This window comes from Gavialis gangeticus, unplaced genomic scaffold (genome assembly GCF_001723915.1).
Source record: "Gavialis gangeticus isolate Ggan-Ray unplaced genomic scaffold, GavGan_comp1, whole genome shotgun sequence".
Classification (NCBI taxonomy): domain Eukaryota; kingdom Metazoa; phylum Chordata; order Crocodylia; family Gavialidae; genus Gavialis; species Gavialis gangeticus.
The window spans coordinates 198474120-198493537 of record NW_017729032.1 but is presented as its reverse complement, the minus strand read 5'-3'; the positions used below and the strand labels follow the sequence as shown (position 1 = coordinate 198493537).

Below are 19418 nucleotides of genomic sequence, written 5' to 3'. Positions count from 1 at the left end.
GTGATGACTCCAAGATCCTTTTCTGCCTCTGCACTGATGAGAAGGGAGTTCCCCGGCCTGTAGGTGTGGTGCTGGTTCTTCCTCCCTAGGTGTAGCACCTTGCACTTGTCAGTCTTGAATCCCACCCTGTTCTCATCCACCCACCCCTGTAACCTGTCTAGGTCTGATTGTAGCCAATTCCTTCCTTCTAGCATGCCTATATCCCCCCACATCTTAGTGTCATCTGCAAATTTGAGCAGGGTGCTTTTTACCCCCTTGTCCAAGTCACTGATGAAGATGTTGAACAGTGTAGGCCCGAGGACCGAGTCCTGTGGAACCGCACTGCCCACATCCCTCCAGGCAAAAATGACCCATCCACTACCACTCTCTGGGTGCAGCCCTCTAGCCAGTTGGTGATCCATTTGACTGTGTAGGTGTCGACACCACAGTCCCTAAGTTTCTTAATGAGAACGGGGTGAGAGATAGTGTCGAAGGCTTTCCGAAAGTCCAGAAAGACTACGTCTACTGCTACCCCTGCATCTAATGATTTGGTGATCAGGTCATAGAAGGCCACCAGGTTGGTCTGACAGGACCTGCCTCTAATGAACCCGTGTTGGTTGCCCCTAAGCATAATCTCCCCCCCTGGCCCCTCGTGGACATGTGCCAGAATAATTCTCTCAAAAAGCTTACTGTCACGGAGCACTTAGCTGCCCTGCGCCTGAAAGCAGCGGGAGAGACCCCTAGTGGTGAGAAGGGGGAGGCTTAGCTGTCAGGCACCAGGGCAACACAGGTGCTGGTTGCTAGGGCAAACAGTGAAACCAGCTGACAGGAAGAGGCAGGGCTTAGCCCTTCTTAAGCCCAGGCAGGAGGCCAGGAGGGCAGTTCCCTTCCAGCGACTGAGGGAGGAGGAACTTGGCTAGTACAGACAAAGGGGAGAACTCTGATGGTGGGGACATCCCCTGGTCACTGCTGGGGTTGGAGTGCTCTCTCTCTCTGGTAGGGATTGAATGTTGTTTGACCTGACGGTCTAGCTTTTATGTTGTAGACTAGGGGCTTTGTGTCCTTCTGTTTACTGTTTACTGGAGTACTGGGTGAGGCTATTAGGGGACGGAGAAGGCCTCATAGGAGCTCCACAGTAGCGTGGGGACCCTGGCGCCAGAAAGGGCATAGTGTTTGGGGGGCACTGACCCCAGCCCCAGAACAAGAGGGGGCAGTGAGGAGCCCCAGAAGTAAAGGAGAGAGCCAAGGCATAACAGGGCCCAAGTCAAACCACATCAGTACCATCTGTGAGGCTTGGGCTGTGGTGTAGGGGAGGAAATGGAGCTGCAGGTAGCACCCCCTGGCACCGGGGCACATAAAATGGACAGCCTCTCGCTAATTGCATCAATCAATTAAGATCAAGGCATGGTAGGCGAGTAAGCAGGCGGTTGGCCCATAACAGGAGGGCAGAGTCACTCCTAGAAAGGGTCCGATAGCAATACTCCTGTCACACTTGCCCAGGATTGAGGTAAGACTAACTCGCCTATAGTTTCCCGGGTCCTCCTTCCTCCCCTTTTTGAAGATGGGAACCACATTGGCCCTCTTCCAGTCCTCTGGCACCGCACTAGAGCACCACGAGTGCTCGTAAAGCTGTGCCAGGGGTCCTGTAATGACCTCAGCTAATTCCCTCAGTACTCTAGGGTGGAGATCATCCAGAACAGCTTATTTGAATACATCCAGTTCCTCCAGAAGTTCCCTGACTAGTTCCTCACTAACCCTTGGCCTAGGTGCACCTCCCCTGGGGTCAAAGGGGGGCCTGAGGGGGGGTGGCTCTTCCGGTCTCTGCTCAGGAAAATGGAGGCAAAGAAGTCATTAAATAGGTTAGCTTTGTCATCTGGTGTGACGACCAAATTTCCTAGCGTGTCTTGCAGGGGCTTCACCTTACCCAGTACCTTCTTTTTGCCCCCTATGTATTTAAAAAAGGACTTCTTGTTGTCCTTGATCCAGGAAGCTAGTCCTAGTTCCATCTCTGCCTTGGCCTTCCTGACTGCCCCCCTGCATCCCTGAGCAACCGAGGTATAGCCGTCCATGGTGATGGCCCCTCCCATCCATTGGGTTTGCGCCGCCCTTTTAGCTAGGAGACATTCCCAGATGCTTGTGGTGAGCCATGGGGTCTTTTGCGCCCTCCTGCCCCCTTTGATCCATGTTGGGATTGCTTCCCTCTGGGCTTGAAGGATCGTCTCCTTAAGGAGCAACCACTCTTCTTGGACATCTGGCTTCCCTCCCCTCCGGGACCTCAGCGCTTCCCTGAATATTCTCCTTAGCTCATTGAAGTCTGCCTTCCTGAAATCTAGGGCTGCTGTCTTGCTGCAGGCCTTTGCCACCTTGCGCTGCATGGCGAATTCTAGCAGGCAATGATCAAGGTAGCCCAGGTGGTTGAGCACCCGAAGCCCCCTCACCAGGTCGTCACCTGTGGCCAGCACCAGGTCCAACAAGGTGTCTCCCCTGGTGGGGAAGCTACGTGAACTGTCAGACGTGGCTGACTGCTCTTCCCAGTAGATGTCTGGAAAGTTCAGGTCACCCATGATGACCAAGTCCTTTTACCTAACTACTTCCGTGAGCTGACTGAAGAATTCCTGGTCTAGCTCTTCCCCTTGGTTGGATGGTCTGTAGTAGACCTCCCCTGTTAAATCCCCTCAGCCTGCTAACCTCCTCCTGGAGCTACCTCACCTGCGCTTCCAGGGCCTTAAGGCGGGCGCCTGCAGGACAGGTGTGGGGTTTCCCAATCCCTGCCCCCCCCCCGGACCTTGCTGGGAAACTCCCCGCAGGCCAGGGTGTGGGGGGATGCCAGCCCCACCATGGGCTCTGTCTGGGTGGAGGCCTCAGACAAGCCCCAGGTAGGCTGTGCCCCCCGGGCAGGGGCCCTGGCAGCACTCTGTGTCGACACCATCGTAGGAGTTGCTGCTTGTTTATGGCTTAGTGCAGTGCCTTAGGCCTGTCCTAGCAGGAGTCTCCCTCCTGGCCCTTCCTGCTCGCCTGCCGGCGCGAACACTGATGCAAACGCCAGCACACTCTGTTTGTGCGCTCTGTTCACGCAGTGCGGCTCAGGAGCGCGGCTCCCTACCGGGTCAGCTAAGAGGGATCCAGGGGATTTGACTCTTTGAAAGGAACCTTTTTTTCCATTTATTGCCTCTGTAATTCTGCCATTAAACTGTGTTTTCTTTTGATCTGCTTTCCATTTTTTTATTTTTTTTTTATTTTATTTGTGGCATGCATTTGTCCTGTGCCTCCAATATGGTGTTCTTAAGTAGTTCCCATGCTGCTTATATTTTCTTCACATCCTTAGGGGCCCCTTTTAACTTCTGTCTAATTAGCTTTCTGATTTTGGTGTAGTCTCCCTTTTAAAGGTTACTGTGATAAATATTCTGGTCATTTCTCATCCCACATGGATGTCAAGTCCAATGGCATTGTGGTCACTAATGTAGAGCAGCTCAGTAGCACTTCCCCTTTCCACCAAATTCTGTGTACTACCTAGGAGTAGGTCAAGAATGGCTTTTCCTCATGTGGGTTCCAGTACCAACTGCTCCAGGAAGTTGTCTTTTATAAATTCAAGATATTTGGTCTCTGCATCCTGGCCTGATTTTTAGATTGACCTAGTCTATTTATGGATACCTGAAGTAACCCATTATTACTGTGTTTTCTACTTTTGCAGTCTCTCTCATCTCCGTTAGCATTTCTAGTTTGCTGCTGCTGTCCTGGTCTGAGAATCAATAATATTCCCAGATGTATTTTTGTTTTTCTGTTGAAACCTGGAATTTTTATCCAGAAAGATTCTGTAGTACTTCTCTTATCTGTTGAAAGATCTACCCGATTTGATGCTATGCAGTCTTTGATGTAGAGTGCCATTCCTCCACCGTATGACCTATTCTGTTGTTTCTATATAATTTGTACCCTGGTATTACAGCTTCTCTCTGATTTTCTTCATTGCACCATGTTTTAGAGATACATGTTATGTCAATATCATTATTTACTGCTAAACGTTTAAGTTCCCCCACCTCTGATCTTAGACTTCTAGCAGTAGCATAAAAGCATGTATACTTCGTATTGTTTCCTGGTTGGCTATTTCTGTGCAATTTTTTAATTATTAAAGATTGAAGAACATCTTACCTATGGGAGAGCTGTCATCAGCTTCCTCACAGTATAGGCTTGGTGCAAGCTCTGTATTGAGACTTCACTACCTTCCCCTCATGAAGGTTAAGGAATGGAAAAAAGGGAGATGTTTTACTGACCAAAGTTAGGAGCCCTAATCTCTTTCCCAGCTTCTTAAGGGATGGTCCTATCCTTAAATCCAGTTCCAGTTTAACAGGGAACTGGACCCTTATTGGAAACTGACAATACTATGCTTATTCTGAGTTTCCTCCTGGTAGTCATCTCACATGCTGCTCTGCCCTGTAATGTCAGCCAGATTATAATGATATGGCATATTACCCCTTTGTGTGTTGCATGTATGCCATGGGCTTCCACAGAACTCCTGCCTCCTCTTTCATGAGGAAATTGGTTTGTTTTTTTTAGTGTGGGGTAAGCTGTTGTAAAGAGGCAGACAGCCTCCTTTTTCTTTTGCAGGTACAGATAATACCACTTGCTTCTGAGACTATGGTGGTGAATTGTTTGAGATAAGGGTCAGCTCAGGACTCCTTGGCGTTGTATTTGGTTGGAGTGCATGCATGTTCATGTATAGATTCAGAACATAAAATTATTCATTCTGCCACATTTTTTTGCATTTATGCCTCATGAAATCAGACTGTGGATGTTTCCAGCTCTCAGTTACTCTTTGGTGCATGTTGTGGGTATAAAAGAAGAGTTAGTTTGTGCATTTTTTTTTTTTTAACAGGGAAGGGTGCTTTATTTATTTATTTTTCCTACAATGAAGCTCAAGTGCCCAGGAATGCAAAACTACCAAAACATGTGGCATGCAGTTTTTTGGGTTTTTGGGGTTTTTTTTGGTTTTTTTGTGGGCAGGGGGAGAGGGAGGGGTTGTTTTTAGTTACGAAAGTCATGAACTGGGAAGACCTCAAAATTGCTGTCTTTGTTAATTCTCCAGCATATGGGGATGGCTAAAAACTTTTTAAGCTCCAGTGCATGATGGGGACAGAAGCTGATGACAGTGTTGCTGAAGAGACTATTGCTATCCAGCAGAAAGTAGGCCGCCTCCTGCTGCTAAGCACTGTAGAGAAAGGAAGGGTAGAAAATGCATAGAAAGGGAGGAGGTAAGGGAGAATTTGTGAAGGCAACGATGGTGAAGGATGCAGGGTGAAGCAAGTGTTAGGACACTTTGAGAGCAAAGTACCATACTTTCTTACATACCACATGTCCTCAAATAAACACAGACCTTGTTTTTGAGAAAACAGAATGAAAAAGAAGAGATTTTTCCAGAGCTATAGCTGCATAGAGCGTGTACAGAGCCTAATATTCAGCTTGCTCACCTGACCTTTCTGCTCAAGCAGAAGCTACGGTTCTAACTCCTTCACAGCTGAATTGTCAGTGGCTCTTGGCTCCTCAGCCAGAAGCTGAAACTGTAGCTGAACTCCATGGGCAGACCTAGGATTTTGAAAAGAGCTAAAAACAGTTGGCTGGGTTATGAAATAGGAGAAGAGAGACTAGGAGTAGGTAACAGACAGCAAAATTGCTGAAGTAAGGATAACTTGCAGAATTGAATATCAGGACTATTAAAAAAGAGAGATGGTGATTAAAACTTATGGAGTGAAGAGGCAGGAGCCAGGTAGATTCGACTGAGCCATGAAGTCAGTTGATTCCATCAGAAATGCCACTTTTGCTGCCATGCAGTTGGTTTTAAGCTTTGGGTGGAGCAGGAATCAAAGTGGGGGAGGGTACAACCCCCTGCCTCCAGTTTGCTCCTGTTGTGCTCCACCTCTCCCTCCATACAGCTGCTGGAGAGAGAGAAGGAAAAGAAGCAACAGGCATTGTACAGTGTCTCCATGCTTTTATTCTGGGCAGAAAACTTGGCCTCCCTACTTAAGATGCAGCCCAATTTTAGAAGGCTAAATTTTAGGAGCAAGGTAACTGTTGTATGTCATAAAATATTAGTGTTAGAATTATCCATTGTATGCAAGTTACTAATAGGTGACTGCTATTACTATTAAGCAACATACATTCACCAAATACACCATTTTTCTGATGATTTATCGTTATTCAGTCACTTCTGGTTGCTTATAGCTATTATTCCTTTGTATAAAAAGTGATTATTGTGTGAATATGCCTATAATTCTCACTGAGTAAAACACTACGTGTTCCAGTAATTTTGTAGAAACTTCAGAATGTCAAAAAGGACTTTTTACTGTTGACAAGAAATATAGGAAAAGGTTTCTGTGTGCTTGGGAAAAGTCACTTCTTAATGCTCATTTCAGTAAATAATGATTAGTCTACATGTTAGGCTGTATTTTGAATATTAAAGTAGTATGCTTGATTAAAAAATATCCTTGTCCAACTTGTTACTTTAAATGATCCATATATTGAGAGTAACATATTTGAGTAGGTTTTTTTTTCTCCCCAATTTCTGTCAGCTTTTCCTGGGATATATACAGCTGAAGTGGCAGTATTTCTGAATGATAGCCTATCTCAATACAAGCTCTCTCTCTCTGGTACTGTCAAGTCACCCAAGATAAGCTTTGACCCTCCACTTTTGATACTGATGCCTGTTCCTCTGGATATGAAAACAGGGACAGATGTGAATATTATTCCACTAGACTACCCAAGGTAAATCTTCAGCTAAATGTACCAGTTATAGTGAGGTTAATGATATGCTTCCTTTTTTGTCACCAAAGATAATGCCTGATAATTGGGTAGATGGGTTGATATTCATATTACTTTCATCTCAGTTGGGGAAAATGTAATGTTTATGAGAAAAGCATTGCAATTAACACCTCTTCGTCCTGATCAAACGTTGTTGTGCTTGTGGTGCATCATTTCTTTGAGCTTTGTTCTTCAGAAATGTTGTCATCCTTATTACAGGTTATTGTATCAAATTTTTTCTCTTCTGGAAAGTTCATGAAAACTGTGAAGAAAAACAGTTTGTTGTATTAATAAAGTTTAATTAAATAAAAGTCAAAACTTTCTGCAATAACAGATATCTGTGGTTCTTAGGCTAAGAAGTCTTAAGTCTTTTTTATCACAGTGGTTTGTAGAAATTGTTCTCCCTTGAATGCTGAACTACAGTGGGTCACTACTGAAAACCTCAGTACATCAATAAACAAATTGGCCTCCCCAGTGTTGAAAGACGTAATTTTTTTTTTCATTTAATTTCAGGTAACCAGAACTGCTGAGCCAAAATTGTTTTATGATCATAGTTTCTGTATCTATATGAGAAAAGCAAGTGTGTAAATCAACTTTGCTACTCTTGTCTTGTAGGATTTAAACATAATTGTTGCTGTTTTTCACACAGGCAATCAGCACTGCGAGTTGAAATTCCAGAACTTGAACCTGAAGGTGGTAATGGGATTAATCCCCTTTCTGTGGAGTTCCCACAAGGCCAAGTTATTGCTGTCTCTTCAGATGGCTCAAATGTAGGACTCACTTGTCATATCAGCTTCAGGTCATCTAAGCCACTGTCGTTTTTGGGGAATATATTCTTCATTGATGAAGATGAAAACAGGTACCGTACTCTGTGCAAGTTCCTTCAAGCATAGTATCATGTTGAGCAGAAGTGAGTGAGGTATAAGCCTCAGGTTTTGAGTTAATTCTGGGGAAAAAAATCCCTAATATAAAATAATACCCTTTTTTTTCCCTGCTAGATTCTAGTACCAAAGTACATTGTTGAGCTTTGCTATGCAGGTTCAAGTCATCTAAAGTTACCAATTTAAAAATCTTGTATTCCATTCCTTTTCACCATTAGGTTTTGTGTATGTAACTCTTTACATTTCCCCCAGATTGCCTTAGAAAAATGGGTTCTTGAGTAAATTAATCGTAATGTTTCTGCTCCATACTGCTTTTTGCAACTTAAAAAAAATAAACAATTTTTTTTGTGCTGTTCAAGTCTTCCAAGGGGAAGCATTTGTATATAAAATGTAGTATTTCTATCAGCTGAGGTTTGTGTAGTGCTTTGTGGTATTTCAGAATTAAGGCCCCTTATGGGTCTAACATTATTTCTTTATTGCATTATTCACACTGGTTTTTAGTGTATTGGAGGAAATTCAACTAAGTACAGGGATGCATGAACCTTTTTAGTGTTTCCTGTGTGTGTCAGGTCTGTAGTTGTTGACAAGAAATTACAACTGGCTGGCTTTCATAATTATTTTACTGTGTTTCAAAAAAAATCTCAGTAAAATCTTCACTCCTTTGATCCCCTCTTTTTTACAAGATATTTCTGGGTGTGGAACGGTCTGGTCTCCTGTCATTTATGCTTCATAATCCCTCCTTCCTTTTCATGGTCCATGTGGCATCCTGATGGCCCCACTTTCTCTCTGCAGATCTTCAGGGAATACATGGAAGCTATCAAGAGCTTCCACAGAAAGAGAAATAGCAGCTAGAAAATCTCTCTATTCCTGTTCAGTGGTGGGTGCCTGTGTGTACTGCAGTTGGTGGGTGTGGCGCAGTATGGGCGGGAGGTGGTGCTGGTGTGTGTTGCACCCATGCAGCATGTTAGCCCATGACTCCCCACTGGTGCAGTTCATGGGTTGTATGGCCTCCAGGTACTTGGAAGTTGGAAAGCCCTGATGAATATTAAGAAGAGTATGATTTGGGAATGCAGGTCCTACATTACAAAGCATTTAGAGGAAAGTTTCTGAGACACCGAATTGATTTGCTGCATGAGAGCCTGTATCTCAGAATTTTAGTGAGACTATGCCTTTACAGTACAAACTATATTTAATAAAAAAATTGAATCCTCTTTTCATAATAACATCCAGGGTGTCTTGGTCTGCAAAGACATTCTTCCTAGGAGGGTTTACTAGTTATCTCCCAGATTTCTTTCTTGTCTCAGGGAGCTGGCCTGAGTAGTCTTTTGTCTGCACTTGATGGAGGCCAAGCTGTGACAAATTACACGCTTTTAAAACAGAGGACTGGAAATGTTCCTCCTGGGTCAGTTATTCCCCTCCCTTGTTATTGCAAACAATTATGTCATATCATCCCTTTCATAAATCTCTATCTTATCAATCTCTGTCTTAAAGCTCATTATGTTTATTTGTCCTCATCACTCATATTGGGAGGTTTGTTTTGTTTTGTTTTGTTTTTTTTAGAGCCACATCAAGCAGAATAGAAATCTTATTTCTAGCCCAAATTTACTTACCCAAATTTTTACCCAATATTTAACCATTTGTCCTGCTGCCCAGCATTTTAAATTATTCAAAATTTAAGATAAATCTTGTTATAGCTTTTCTCCTTGTACTTAAAACCAAGCCTCATAGCATCCTTGAGACAGGTGAAGAAACTTACCAAGCAACTTTCCAGTCTTGGACCAAGTGGTATCATTTCTTTTTGATCCCTAGATCTGGCAATTGAGCTGACTCACAGTATCTTGGAAAAACAGTACAAATGATATTTTATTAGAAAGCTAGTACAGCAACAAATGAGGACTAGATGTATGTGAATGTTACTTTATGAACTCTATTTTTGTCTTTTTAATAACTGCTTGTTTAAAAATGAATAAGAAATATTTTATCTAATTGTGTCTCTGGTGTCTGTTTTGGATTTTATGGGGACTGGTACTCTTGTATATAACTTTAACCCAACATATTAATTTTAGAGGAAGAATTGCAGATATGTAATTTCCAAATGAATAAATATAGATTAACTTTATTTTTGCTGTGTTTTGTAGGATGAAAGATGAGGTACTTATTGGTGATTTATTGCTAACAAATCAACAGTGCTGTGTGTGTGTAAGCAGCACTATCTGTTTACATCTTGTAGCATAATACTGTAACACAAGGGATTAAAATAATTTTACTCCTACCCTTTTCAGTGGAAATTGCCTTTTATCTTAAAATAACAATTGTACCAAGAGCAGATAAGTGCTATGATGATTCACAGCTACTTACTGTCAGAATTAAATTCCAGTCACTACTTCCACTGTAATCTCAAATCACTGTGAGTAACAATTCAACATTAGATTTATCCAAAACATAAAAGTTAATTATTTTTATGCAAAGACTGTATAAATATTTCAGTTGTTGTGCTAGTGGGCTTTTCTCTGCCTTGATCAATATAAATAATCCACTAAGAATTTTCTCTTAAGCCCCATTTTACTTACTTTTAAAATAAACTATTACTTGGGATGTGATTCATAAATGTGCACTAAACCTTTTAGTGGGTATGAAAAAAGGGTCATGTAGAACAAGAGAATGTTGAATTGTGAAAAATAGTTGCTGAGCAGGCACAATAGTTAGTTTTAATAACTGTTTTTATATGATGCAGTAGCAGCTTATCAAACCTTGTTATGGAGGAATAAGCATTTTTACTACATAATAAACTTTGCTATCTATACTGCTATTAAAATGAAATAAAGGATACCACCATTCACTTAAAAGGGAATGTAATGTTTTCTCAAAAAGAAATCAAATAAAGACTAGCTTTAAACTAACATTAAGGAACATCTAAGCTCCCAAAAGCAAATTCATGCTTAGGGTTGTCAAAGCATCCTAGGATGACTGTTGTGTATTCTGCTTTAGAGGACATGAAAATAATAATGTTGGCCTGTGTAACAGGGTGGCCTTCTCATCAGGTCTTTGCTGGCCGCCCTGCTCCTGGGGTAACCCCTTGCTTCACTCTCCTGCCATGCCTTGATGGAAAGATATGAGAGTTGTTACTTCTCCAACCTATGGCTGGAGCAAACTGGGCACACAGTTGTAGATCTTTTCTATAGCCCTGGAGAGCCACTTGCATGCTACCCCTCTCACTAGGATCCCACTCGCTCTGCTGGCTCTCACCCAGCCTCTTTTATATTGCCTTCTCTCAGGGGCCATACCCATGCCGCTCAGCCTCACCTGGCTTCGGGCTTAGCTCTCCTCTTCTCAGTCAGCCCCAGCACAGTCTGTTCAGTATCTTCTGCTACCCTCACCTGAGCAATGACTGAGTGATTATACAACTGTAGGCCTATTTCACTCCTAGCCCCTCGCTGGGTCACTATGCCCCCACTTGGGCCTCCTCACTTGCCCACACTCACAGGGCCACTCTGTTCGTTGGCCCTCTCACATGGGATCTGACTTGTGCCCTCAGGCTATCCTTTGCTGTCAGGGACTTTTATTGTGTATATTAGTGGTGCTCAAACTTCTAGTCCTGTGGGCTGGATGAGTGGCAGATGGCTAATATGCAGGCCAGTTCCTATGCATGGGGTTCAGCATGTAGTTGTTCTGCAGGGTTGGTCCACAGGTGCCAACCTCTTCCACTGGTCCAGCTCCCTGTGTTAGATCTGGCTGTGAACACTAACCCTGTATGCCAGATCCATCCATGGACACCAGTTACAAATGTTGACCCTGTCCAATGTGCACAATCCAGTACATGGAGCCATGACATCTGACCTATAGGACTCCTCATGGGTTTGGGAATTGGATTTTAAAATCCCAAATCAGCTAAAATTTGGCATCTTCCTTGTTTCAGGAAAACCTCAGCTTCCTCTGTGCAAAAATGAAATTTTCTACCTATGGGGACTTTTTACCATCCTTAATTTTCCCTGAGCCTGAGGAAGGGTGTGTGTTTCTGAAAGCTTGCAGAAAAAGATACTTTTTTTGGAATTTCTTAGTTGGTTTAATAAAAGGTATCATCTCCGAACAAAGAGTTCTAGAGTTTTGCATTTCTTTTTGTATCATGACCAACACAACTACCAAATACATCTGCAAATGAGATGTGTATCTTGTTTTCGGAAGGAGAGAGAGAGAGAGAGGACCTCATGGAACAATTCAATCACTGTCAAACAGCTTACTTGCTACTTCAGTTAAAAGCTAGTTTTCACCCTCCCACAGCCACTGTCGAATTGGGAGCAGCTTTTGGCTGCCAAAAGTTAGCCAAAGCTACTGCCAAAAGCTACTGCAGTGTTAAAACTGGAGTCTGCCCCTGCAAACTGCTGGTTGGAGAAAAGCAGAGCCTTTGGCGGCCATACTGCACCTTCTTGCTTCTCTTCAAATCATTTCTGCACTCAAAATATGTACCGCAATTTTGAAGGGCTATTTTTTGGGGAAAAGATGCATGTGCTATACAAATAAATACAGTATTTCTGTTGCCCTGGGGAGAGTTGCTATATGTAATCTTTCCAGACTCATTGATTCCCAAGCTTATCAAAAAATGAAAAAACAGCACATCAGAAAATCATTGATAATTCTCGCTTGGCTAAGGCAACATAGGTTTGAAGACTGGAGCTCCAGTTAAATTAGCATCAGATGACTTAGCTTTTTGCTTCGATACTGCTCTCGAGACCCCGTAGTCTGGCAGAAGCTGAGTGGCTAATTGCATCAGAGAATCTATTCTTAGTATATTAAAACATCCTTATTAGCAGTGGAAAAGATTTAAATAGAAAATTTGGGTAAATGCATTTTCCACCTGAGTTCATCTACTGTTTTCAAACAAAATTCATTATATTTGAAAATATTTGCTAGAACTAGAATACATGAGGCCTTCTGAGCTCAGTAAAGGTTGAGCTGGCAACTGTCTTAGCAGTTCACTCTCCAGTGTAAGAATGATCAGTATTCTTACAATGTGTAGCAAGGCATCGCAAAAACCATCCATTACCAAGAAAAAGAAATGAACAACTGATAAAAGAAGAGATACATCACCCTATAGACTTCCTAAAATTTTAAACCATTTCTACTTACAGCTCCCTCTGTTTGGGAGTATAAAGGATGTGCACAGACTTCAACTCTGATCAAGCACTTCAGTGGAAAGCATTTAGGCATGTGAGTAGTTCACTGAAACCATGGGACTACTCACGATCTTACATGCTTTATTAGAACGCAGCTTCAGAAGGGAACAAAGGACATGTAGGGGTTGGAGTTGTTTATGTCCTTAATTCTAAAATTCAGAAACAGGGATGCATTCCCCTCACAAGAGGAAACTGTTTAGAAATATGTTTTGTTGCTGTCCATCAAGGCATGGAATCCCACAATGCAGATCAGTGGAAGCAATACATTTGAACAATAATTAATTTATAGGAGTCCTGTTCTTATGCATTTCACAAGTTTTCTTATTGTGGATATCCATAAATGCAGCTATTGTAAGGATAACTATTTAGTTTATTTATATCACCTAAATTAAAAGGCCTTATGTGGTGGTAAATGGCTTTTAACTATCAAGATCTTAACATGCCTTGATATAGTATTTTTGAAGGAATTTGCAGTTGGGCAGTTTGAAAGTAGATTCTTGCTATGAACTGACCTTTAACTCCTGCATTTCACTGGTGAGGCAAGAGACTTGTTTTGATTGTTCTTGTAGGCTAAAGGATACCTTCTGAACAGATGGCAAAGCCTGTTGATTTCAATGAGGACTGGTAGGAGGTGAAGGCAGATGAGGGTTGGGTTTCTGTCTAGTGATGAATGTATAGTTGAATATTTTTAAAGTGTGGTTTATGTCAGGATGCTCAACCCCTGGCCCACAGGCCACATTCAGCTTGCAGAGCTATTGTATCTGGTCTGAAGATCATCCTGCCTTGAGCAAGGAATTAAATGGAATGATCTCCTGAGGTGCCTCTGAACCCTATTTTTCTGTGATTCCATATACCACTTAACTTATTTAAACCTGAATTCTTAAAATGAAACAAATGAAATATAGTTTTTCTTTAAAAATCCATTGTGTTGGAACAGCCTGAGAACATAGCAAAGTATTGTAAAATATAATGGTTTAGAGAATTGTATTTAACTATGAAATGGGAATCCAGATCCTGAATATTTATGATTGGGGTAGTAGATCTGGCTTTCTAATTTGGCGTCCTATCTATTTGTTAGGGCCACTTTGGAAGTAGAGTTAAGGATGTTAAGTTTTTGGAAGACGGCAAAAATTGTTGGTTCCTTTTGTTTCTGTTCCATCAAGACATTCAGACTATGCTTAAGAAGACTACCATATAGCAAAGAAGTTAATGATGGCTGTATATTATTGGTGAAAAATTTTGCTGATTTCTAACCAAAGCTGCTTGTAACAGGTTCTATATTTGTAGCATGTTTATTTTTTTCATACATGTGTTTTAAAACTGTTACATTTTTTAAAACTGACATAAAGTGCAGAAGTTCTCTTTTCATATGTAATTTAAAAAAGTAGGGAATATTTTCAGTCATTTTAGTGAAAGATATATTTTTGTAATTCTCAGCATGCTCAGGTGAGATACCTGTCAGAACATTTTTCTGATAACTGCTTCTTTAAAAATACCTTGTATAGATGTGCGAATTTCAGACAAGTTGGCATGTTAATTTTCCATACCTCAGACATAACTGCTAGATGCAACATAGGAACCATACTGAATATAGGAGTTTTATAAATTAATTTCTGCTAGACTTTAATAATTATGGGTGTCTATACACATACATTGAGGCTGTTCTGATGTACTGTAACTACAGTGCTTCAGAGCAGACTTGATTAATCGAGTCTGCTGAAGCATGGTAATTACCACACTTTAGCAGATTCTAGCGTTATGTGTATTAGTGTCTCCATGGTGGTGGGGGCACTTTTTTGTTAAAGCTCATTTGAGCTTTAGTTAAAGTACCCTTGCCACTTTTTCAGCATGGAGATGCTTATATACATGGTGCTCCAGGCACTTTAATTAGAACGGCTCTAATTAAAGCACTTCCCCCCCCCCACCTCCCAGAGCATGTGTATAAAATGCCCGATGGTCGCTATCTCAGCTTTAAAATTGAACCTCTTATTTTTAACTATTGATTCTGAAATTTCTTTATCTGCTTATAGAACAAGCATTAAATCAAAATAGAAGTTGGTTTGCAATAAAGCTCCCAGTGTCAAAATTTATAAAATACATTTAGCAAGATAGCAGTCTTATTTAGTATGCTTATAAATATCAACTGTAATTTTAATTGCTTTTGTGTTCAGAGGGACACAGTTAATTTATTTTGACAAATCCTTTCTACCTCTTGAATCTTCAGATTAATGATTCTTGCATATTTAGTGTAAAACACTTTTGGATGTGGGAAAAACAGTATTTTAGCCTCTGCTCTTTGAAGCTTATTAAAAGTGTAAATTTTCCAAGGTGAGATTTCACTACTACTTTTAAGGGAGAAATTCAGTTCTCCTTTTTGACCCCCCAGTGGCTATCCTACAGCTATATACCTGTTTTTCTGTGGCCCTGTCTTAGCACTATGGATGTGTAAGTTCACAAAACATGCTACATGCGGGCTATCCACATACATCTGAAAAGGCAAGTGGTAGAGCCCTCCAATTTGTTAGCCCCAGTGGCTCAGTTGTTAGGACCCAGGAAGCAGCAGACCCAGATTCTAGGCTTCTCTTGCCCAATGCATATTGAATCTTCATGTCTCTGACTTCCTAGCATAGTGTTTCACCCATAAAACAACAGATTAAGCTTTATCCACTCTCGTCCAGCCCTTCTTTTGAAACTGATCCACGGCACCTTTCATGGGTGAACAAGTTTTAACTCCAGTGGGAACATGGGTCCAGGCTTTCTGTTTTTGAGAGTGCCAGCAGCCACGTCAACCAGCCATCTCATTGAAGCATACAACCTCTAGTTTGTGCTTTTCTTCCTGGCCCCATATATCTTCCATTCTTGGCTGCCTGGAAGCCAGCTTAAAAAAATGCTGGAGAAAGGTCTAGGTAATGCCTCATTTGTGCTGAGAGAAAGTTGGTTTTACTGTGTTAGTTCGAAATCAGGCAGAAGGTAGGGTAGGGTGGGACCTTGGAGACTAACTAGTTTAGGGAGGCATGACCTTTAGTAGGCTGCAATCTACTGCTACCTGATATCTGACAAAGGCACAAGGAGAGTGCCTGCAGCTGAAGTCTCACTCCTAATGTCCCTGGGATCCAGTGGGCTGGATCCAGTGGTTCTATGGCACCCTAACCTGCCATAATACCCAGACACACCAACAGCAAGCACCCTAACTTGCCATAGGTCAAGCAGGGGCATGAGGGTTCCTTTGCTTCATCTCCACTACCCATCTTACCCACTTTTCAGTACTATCAGTTGCCAACCCCTGACTTGCATAGTTGGAAAGTTGCTATTTAGGTGAACAAAAGGAAATATAATTCTTCCCTTAACTCTTTTCTTGAACTTAGAAACTCATCGGACAGTTAGGAAACTTCTGTAATCTTTTCCATGAAACATCTGATAAACATAGCTGGAAAATAGCCATAATTGCTAGAAAAAACTGAAAGGGAGATTTTCATTTAATTGAAGGAATGGATTTTTTTAAGGTTCTCACTTCAAGTTGCTGCAACAGCAGAGAACTGTCTACTTACTGCATACCCGTACTTGGCATTTCACCGCACGGACCAACAAATTATCCTGAGAAGTGGTAAGCTGTGAACATTTCACCATTTAATCTCTTTTGCAAACAGTTAGCTACAGTAGTCTATTAGGTTTTTCAACACTATCATAGCTATAGTGATTTTTTTCAGGGAAATTATTTTTCCTTAGCTGTTACAAGGGAATATTAAGAATTAAATTTTTGTAATGCATGGGGACTTAAAGTGTATATGTGTCCTTGCTGAAAGGTAAAGGAAGTATATACAAACATCAGTCAGATGTAGTTTATTGAAAAAATGTGTTTACAGAACAGTTGAACTACAAAAAACTAGAACTCTTGGCTCCAAATTATACCTTTTACTAGACCAACTAACTCCCAGAACAGTTGAACACATTTTAGAATATCAGTTGAAAGATTAACATAACCAATACGGAGAAAAAAATAATAATTAAAGTTAGGCAAACAGAGAGCTATGATTGATTTTCCATGCCAGTTTCTATCAGATAAGTTATGAAGAAGGAGCAAAAAAGTAGGTAGCATAATTTAATGATAAAATAATTACACAATTGTTGGAAACAGTTTAAGCATGTTTAATAATTATTTTCCAGAAAAATAATTTCCTCCTCAAAGTTTCATTAAAAAATTCTGGAATACTATGGAAGTACTGATTAAAAACATATTTCATTAGTATGATGTCAAATTTTAAGTCCTAGTTATGTGGATGGGACTTATACTGTCAAAGGGAAGTCTTTACTTGAGAATCTAGATACATCATTTATGTTGGCCATTGACATTCTCTGTGTGGAATGGTCAAGGAAAGGCAAGTAATGAGAATCTGCACAATGGTGAAGTTATACTCAAAAGTATTCAAAACAGTCCAGGAAACGTTCAGAAATAAATCTAAGGTTTGTAATGTGCTATACATAGAATTATACTCTAAATGCAGCATGGCTTTATTTTTCATTCTTTTACACATTACCCTTAGGCTATACTAAGTGCTGCACGATGTTGATTAGTGCTAATGTTAGATTAAGTTTAGAGCAGTCACAGGTTAAGGATACAAACTATCTCTGATCATCCCCAAACTGCACAACTGTGATTTGCCACTAGAGGGCTGGCGAGGCAGGACAGGAGTCTACCCCTGGTTTAGGTGGAGGTTGGTTGGAGAGATGGGTTTGGGAAGGCAGGAATTTAATGAGATGGGGACTGGGTAGTGAAACAGGAGGTAGAGATGGAATAGGGATGATAGCTGAGGGTTTGGTGGTGAAATGAAGTCAGTCAGCAGCTGAAGGGTAAAATAAAAATTAAAAAATAAGCAAAATAACCCCCCCCAACCTCTGATGATTTAATAAATTGGGATTGGGTTGTGTGTGTGTGGAACTGGTCATGTGACTGAAGGTGGGGAGGAGCTGGGAACTGGGAGCATTGAGGGAAAGCATTTTTGGGGGAGCTTGCTCAGGCAGCTTAGTGGAGGGACTGGATTTCTTCCCCAGCTCACCACCCACCATGTTGCTAGAAGGGACAATGGTCAGTATTCTGAGACTGGCCCAACACAATGAGCTCTGGGTGCCCTGCCCCTGTTTCTGCCTCAGTCTAGGATGCCCCCCCACCCCATCCAGGGGTATTGCAGCCTGGGATGCTGGAGTAAAATTTGGTTGCCTTATTGCTGCGGAACAGTCCCACTGTAATGTGAGATGGGTAACACAGATCACAGATAAACCTACCTTGGAGTGGCACAACTTTAAGTTGACTAAGGGGTTCTTAAAACTAGATTTCACATTTTAATATGTGGACAGTCAAGTGTTAATAGCTCTTTGTATAGCCTAAAAGAGTATATCTTAAGACTTTTTGTTTAACCTGTTTCTAAAAGTACGCAATCAGCCTTTTGCACAGCTAAAAGTCATAGTGCCCAGAGACACCAACAGCAAGTACCGTAACCTGTCATAGACAAGTAGGCCATGAGGGCCTTTGCTCCATCTCCATTACCTTTCCCAACCACATTTGCTTGTATTCCTCTACTACAGCTTTGTTTCTACTACCAACCTGTTTCCTATTGCTGTCTTAAGAGAGGAGAAGTGTTCTGCAAAAAGGTTCTTTGGATTGTTTTTCCAGATGTAATTCATGTTCTCCACAGATATGTATCTTACTGTTATGACTCCTACTTATCCTCAGCAGAGCAGAGGATTGTGTAAATTACTTTGTAATTTGCTTTGGTTTGTAAAGTGTATGGGATTGAGTGTATTTTCACTTCTCAGTTTGACTGACTGAAATAAGGCACCTGTTAAGAGGAGACCCTGAGGGAACTGGGAGAAGAGAAGCCTGCAGAAGAGAAGACTGAGGAGGGATTTGATAGCAGCCTTTAACTGCTTGAAGTGGGGTTCCAGAGGATGGAGTTAGACTGTTCTCAGTGGTGACAGGTGACAGAGCAAGGAGCAATGATCTCAAGTTGCAGCAAGAGAGGATTAGTTTGGAAATTAGGAAAATACTTTTTTACTAGGAGGGTGGTAAAGCACTGAAATGGGTTGCCTAGAGAGATGGTAGAATATCCATCCTTGGAGGATTTTAAGGCCTGGCTAGACAAAGCCCTGGCTGGAATGATCTATTTGGGGATGGCCCTGATTTGAGCAGGAGGTTGGACCAGATGACCTCCTGAGGTCCCTTCCAACCCTAATTTTCTATGATTCTATATTCATAGTTTCATAGTTTGTAGGGTCGGAAGGGACTTGAGCAGATCACCAAGTCCGACCCCCTGCCTTGGCAGGAAAAAGTACTGGGGTCAAGTGACCCCAGCAAGGTGTTCATCTAGCCTTGTTTTAAAGACCCCCAGGGTAAGAGCCAGCATCACTTTGCTTGGAAGTTGGTTCCAGATCCTAGCTGCCCTGACAGTGAAGTAGCACCTCCTGATGTCTAATCTGAATCTATCTTCTGCCAGCTTGTGACTGTTATTTCTGGTCACTCCTGGCGGTGCTCAGGGGAACAGTGACTCCCCCAATGCCTGCTGGTCTCCTCTGACTAATTTATAACAGGCCACTAGATCCCCCC

The 19418-nt window shown here is 41.8% G+C and overlaps 1 protein-coding gene across 1 annotated transcript in view; it reads left to right on the top strand.

Moving 5' to 3' along the window:
- LOC109302303 (cilia- and flagella-associated protein 47-like) overlaps window positions 1-19418 on the top strand; it is a 354798-nt gene that overhangs the window by 176052 nt on the left and 159328 nt on the right. The window contains exons 25-27 of the mRNA XM_019523865.1: window positions 6540-6732; window positions 7418-7627; window positions 16324-16424. Coding sequence (XP_019379410.1) covers window positions 6540-6732; window positions 7418-7627; window positions 16324-16424 — 504 coding nt within the window. The remainder of the gene's footprint in view (window positions 1-6539; window positions 6733-7417; window positions 7628-16323; window positions 16425-19418) is intronic.